Genomic DNA, 3675 nt, shown 5'->3' with positions numbered 1-3675 from the left:
AATTTTGGGGTCCCAGGCATCATTTTGGGGTCCCAGGCATTATTCTGGGGTCCCAGGCATTATTTTGGGGTCCCAGGCATCACTTTGGGGTCCCAGGCATTATTCTGGGGTCCCAGGCATTATTTTGGGGTCCCAGGCATCATTTTGGGGTCCCAGGCATTATTCTGGGGTCCCAGGCATCATTTTGGGGTCCCAGGCATCATTTTGGGGTCCCAGGCATTATTCTGGGGTCCCAGGCATCATTTTGGGGTCCCAGGCATCATTTTGGGGTCCCAGGCACTATTTTGGCCGTCCCGGGGTGACGAGAACCGACTCGGGCCCCGTTTGGGATAATTTCAGGGAGGGTTTCGGGGAGGGTTTTGGGGCCGGGCCGTACTGGAGGGGGTTGGGGGGTCCCGGGGGGCTCACCCAGGTTGAGGGTGAGCTTCATGCGCCCTCCGTCCAGCTCGAGGCGCAGGGTGTCGGCCGAGTGGCGCGAGGTGGTGGCCAGGACGAGGCCGAAGGCGCGGGGGGACATGAAGCGCAGGGACACGTCCTCGGCCTCCGTCTGCTCCCCCGGCACCTGCACCTTCAGGTACATGCTGCCATCGTAGCTCAGCACCGCGGCCTCTGCGGGCACGGGGGGGACCCCGTCAGGCCCGGCACGGGGACCCCCGACCCCCAGCACCCCCAGCACAGGGACCCCCGGCACAGGGACCCCCGGCACAGGGACCCTCGGCACAGGGACCCCCGGCATAGGGACCCTCGGCACAGGGACCCCCGGCATAGGGACCCCCGGCACAGGGACCCTTGGCACAGGGACCCCCAACCCCCGGCACCCCCAGCACAGGGACCCCCGGCACAGGGACCCCCAGCACAGGGACCCTCGGCACAGGGACCCCCGACCCCCGGCACCCCCGGCACAGGGACCCCCCTCTCCAGGTGACCCAGGGGAGCCCCCCTGTGCTGCCATCACAGCTCAGCACTGTGGCCTCGGGGGGGGCAAAGAGGGGGGACCCCGGCACAGGACACGTGGGGACCACCCCCCTGTGGGGACCCCCTGGGTCTGGGGACCCCCTCGGCCTGGGGACCCCCTCGGCCTGGGGACCCCCACTCCAGGTGTTGGGGGGACCCGGGTGTGCGGGGGCTCCCTCGTCTCTCCGGGGTACCCACGGGCAGACAGGGCCCCCTCCCCGGCTGTGACCCCACCCGGGTGTTCGGGGGGTCCCAGCCCCCGCGGGGGTGACCCGTCCGTCCCGCGGGCCCCCCGAGCCCCCCCGCGCGCCCCCCCCTCACCTGTCTCGCAGCGCGGCCCCAGGTACCCGGTGCCGCGACAGTCGCACACGAAGCGGTTCCAGCCCTCGCGACAGGTCCCCCCGTTGCGACAGGGGCCGCTCGCGCACAGCCGGGGGGGGTCGCGGGCGCAGAGCGGGGCGACCCCCGGGGCCCCCCCGGGCCCCAGCAGCGCCCGCACGTCGCGGCTCCGCCCGTCCACGAACAGGTCCCGCACGCAGCCCACGAAGCCGAGGCGCAGCCCCGCGGCCCAGAGCTCGGGGGGCGCGGGGGGGCCGGGCCGGCCCTCGGGGAGCCCCCCCAGGTACAGCTCCGCGCCCACGTCCAGCACGTCGCGGTCCCCGCTGGCCAGGAACGGGGTGCTGCGGCTGTTCACCGACACCGAGCCTGGGGGGCGCGGGGGGGTCAGTATTGGGGTACGGGGGGTCAGGGAAGTCATGGGGGTACAGGGGGTGCTGCGGCTGTTCACCGACACAGAGCCTGGGGGGGATGGGAGTTCAGGGGTCCAGGGGGTCCAGGGGGTCCAGGGGGTGGGGGTACAGGGGTCCAGGGGGTGGGGGTACAGGGGTCCAGGGGGTCAGGGGTTACAGGGGCACAGGGGGTGGTGGGCAGGGGGGTCCAGGGGGTCCAGGGGTCCAGGGGGTCAGGGGGTACAGGGGTACAGGGGGTGTGGGTCCGGGGGCTGCTGCAGCCGCTCACTGAACCCGAGCTCGGGGGAAAGGGAAGCGTGGGAAGGATTTTGGGGTGCCCCCGATGCACGACAAAGGAGGGCATGGGCATGAAGGGGACACCTGGCACCTGCACAACCCCCTGCACGCCTTGTCAGGAACTGCGCCTGTCCGCCCCCCCCACACCCTCTGTGCCCCCCCAGGAGCTGTGACCCCTCAGTGCACCCACCCCCCTCACACCTGCGCAGACCCTCCCCGGGCACCTCCCCGGGCACCTCCCCGGGCTCCCCTCTGTCCTCGCACGCCCACCCCTGCCCCTCGCTCCCCTCTGAGCCCCCCCCTCCCACCCGCGCCCCCCCCGTGCCCCCCCGGCCCCTCACCCTTGCGGCCGTCGCGCTGCACGTCCACGTGGCACCACTCGCCGTCCGTGACCTTGCGGGCGCTGGCGCGGAGCCGCAGCCCGGCCGCGCCCATGCCCAGCAGCAGGTACAGGTGCCCGTCCAGCAGCTCCAGCGCCAGGAAGTCGGGGGGCGGCGGGGGCGGCCCCCGGGGGGCGGCGGGGGGGTCGCGGGGGGGGCCCTGGCCGAAGAGCAGGACCCCGTTGGGCTCCGTGGTGCGGAAGTCGAAGGACACGGAGCCGGCGCGGGCCGGGGGCCAGGTGGGCAGCGCCAGGTGAGCCTGGGGGGTGGCGAAGGTGACGGGGTCCAGCGCGGGGGGGGGGTCGCAGTGGAACAGCAGCGCCCCGTGCAGCGTCACCCGCGCGTCCCCCTCCTGCGCCAGCCGCGACAGCTCCAGCTTGAAGTCGTTGTTCTTGTACACGACCTGGGGGGGGCACAGGGGAGGGAGGAGGTCACGGGGGTCCCCGACATCCCACCGTACCCCGAGCACCTGGACATCACCTGCGGGGGGGACACGGGGGGTCGGGGGGGCCGCAGGAGCCCCGAAATCCCGCCGTGACCCGCGGCCCCCGCACCCCAGTCCCGCGGCCCCCCCAGACCCCCAGCCATGGACTGCGAGGGGGACTCGGGGGGGACTCGGGGGGGCTCGGGGGGGGCTCGGGGGGGACTCGGGGGGGCTCGGGGGGACTTTGGTGGGGCTCGAGGGGGATTCGGGGGGGGGACTCGGGGGGGGTTCGGGGGGGGCTCGGGGGGGGACTCGGGGGGGGGCTCGGGGGGGACTCGGGGCAGACTCGGAGGGGGACTCGGGGGGGCTCGGGGCAGACTCGGGGGGGGCTCGGGGTTCCCCCAACGTCCCGCTGTGCCCCCCGCACCCGCACACCCCCGGGGGGGACGGGCGAGGGAAGGGGGGTCCCCGAGCCCCCCCCGCGCCCCCAGACTCACGTCCTTGAGGCAGCCCATGAAGTTGTTGCTGACGGGGGACCCCGGCAGGTCGGCGGTGTTGGGGGACCCCCCCACGTAGAAGAAGTCGTCGGAGCCCAGCATGGTGAAATCCTCCTGCGTGTAGCCCGTGGTGGTCAGGATCCCGTCCACCGAGATCGTCACCTGCGGCACGAGCGGCGCGGCCTCAGCGGGGACCCCCGGCCGGGGCACCCCAAAACGGGGGGGCGGGAAGGGGGCCGGGGGGAAAGGGGTGATGGGGAGACGGGGTGGGGGGCGATGGGGGGCGATGGGGATGTCGGGGACCATGGGGGGCGACGGGAGAGATGGGGGATGGTGGAGGACGGCGGGGGGGGGACGTGGGGGGTGACGGGGCTCGGGGGGGGGGGTGGGTGACG

The 3675-nt window shown here is 73.9% G+C and overlaps 1 protein-coding gene across 1 annotated transcript; it reads right to left on the bottom strand.

Moving 5' to 3' along the window:
* Positions 1–244: 244 nt before the first annotated feature.
* Positions 245–3546, bottom strand: LOC113983904 (neurexin-2-like). Its single transcript, XM_039379738.1, has 4 exons — positions 3281–3546; positions 2321–2762; positions 1276–1659; positions 245–609 (listed from the first exon to the last, which is right to left on the bottom strand). Exons 1-4 carry the CDS (start codon positions 3380–3382, stop codon positions 260–262), a joined length of 1278 nt encoding a protein of 425 aa, XP_039235672.1. The 5' UTR covers positions 3383–3546; the 3' UTR covers positions 245–259.
* Positions 3547–3675: the final 129 nt, after the last annotated feature.

This window comes from Pipra filicauda, unplaced genomic scaffold (assembly GCF_003945595.2).
Source record: "Pipra filicauda isolate LSUMZ 115617 unplaced genomic scaffold, ASM394559v2 scaffold1740_size4165_pilon, whole genome shotgun sequence".
In the NCBI taxonomy this organism is placed as follows: domain Eukaryota; kingdom Metazoa; phylum Chordata; class Aves; order Passeriformes; family Pipridae; genus Pipra; species Pipra filicauda.
The sequence above is the reverse complement of the archived record's forward strand: the minus strand, read 5'-3'. Positions and strand labels throughout refer to the sequence as shown.

Coding starts and splice junctions, on each gene's coding strand:
- LOC113983904 (XM_039379738.1), bottom strand. CDS start 3,382: ATGCTGGGCTCCGACGACTTCTTCTACGTGGGGGGGTCCCCCAACACC. Junction 1,660..2,320: donor GCAGCGCGACGGCCGCAAGG/GTGAGGGGCCGG, acceptor CGCGCCCCCCAG/GCTCGGTGTCGGTGAACAGC. Junction 610..1,275: donor GGGGCCGCGCTGCGAGACAG/GTGAGGGGGGGG, acceptor CCGTGCCCGCAG/AGGCCGCGGTGCTGAGCTAC.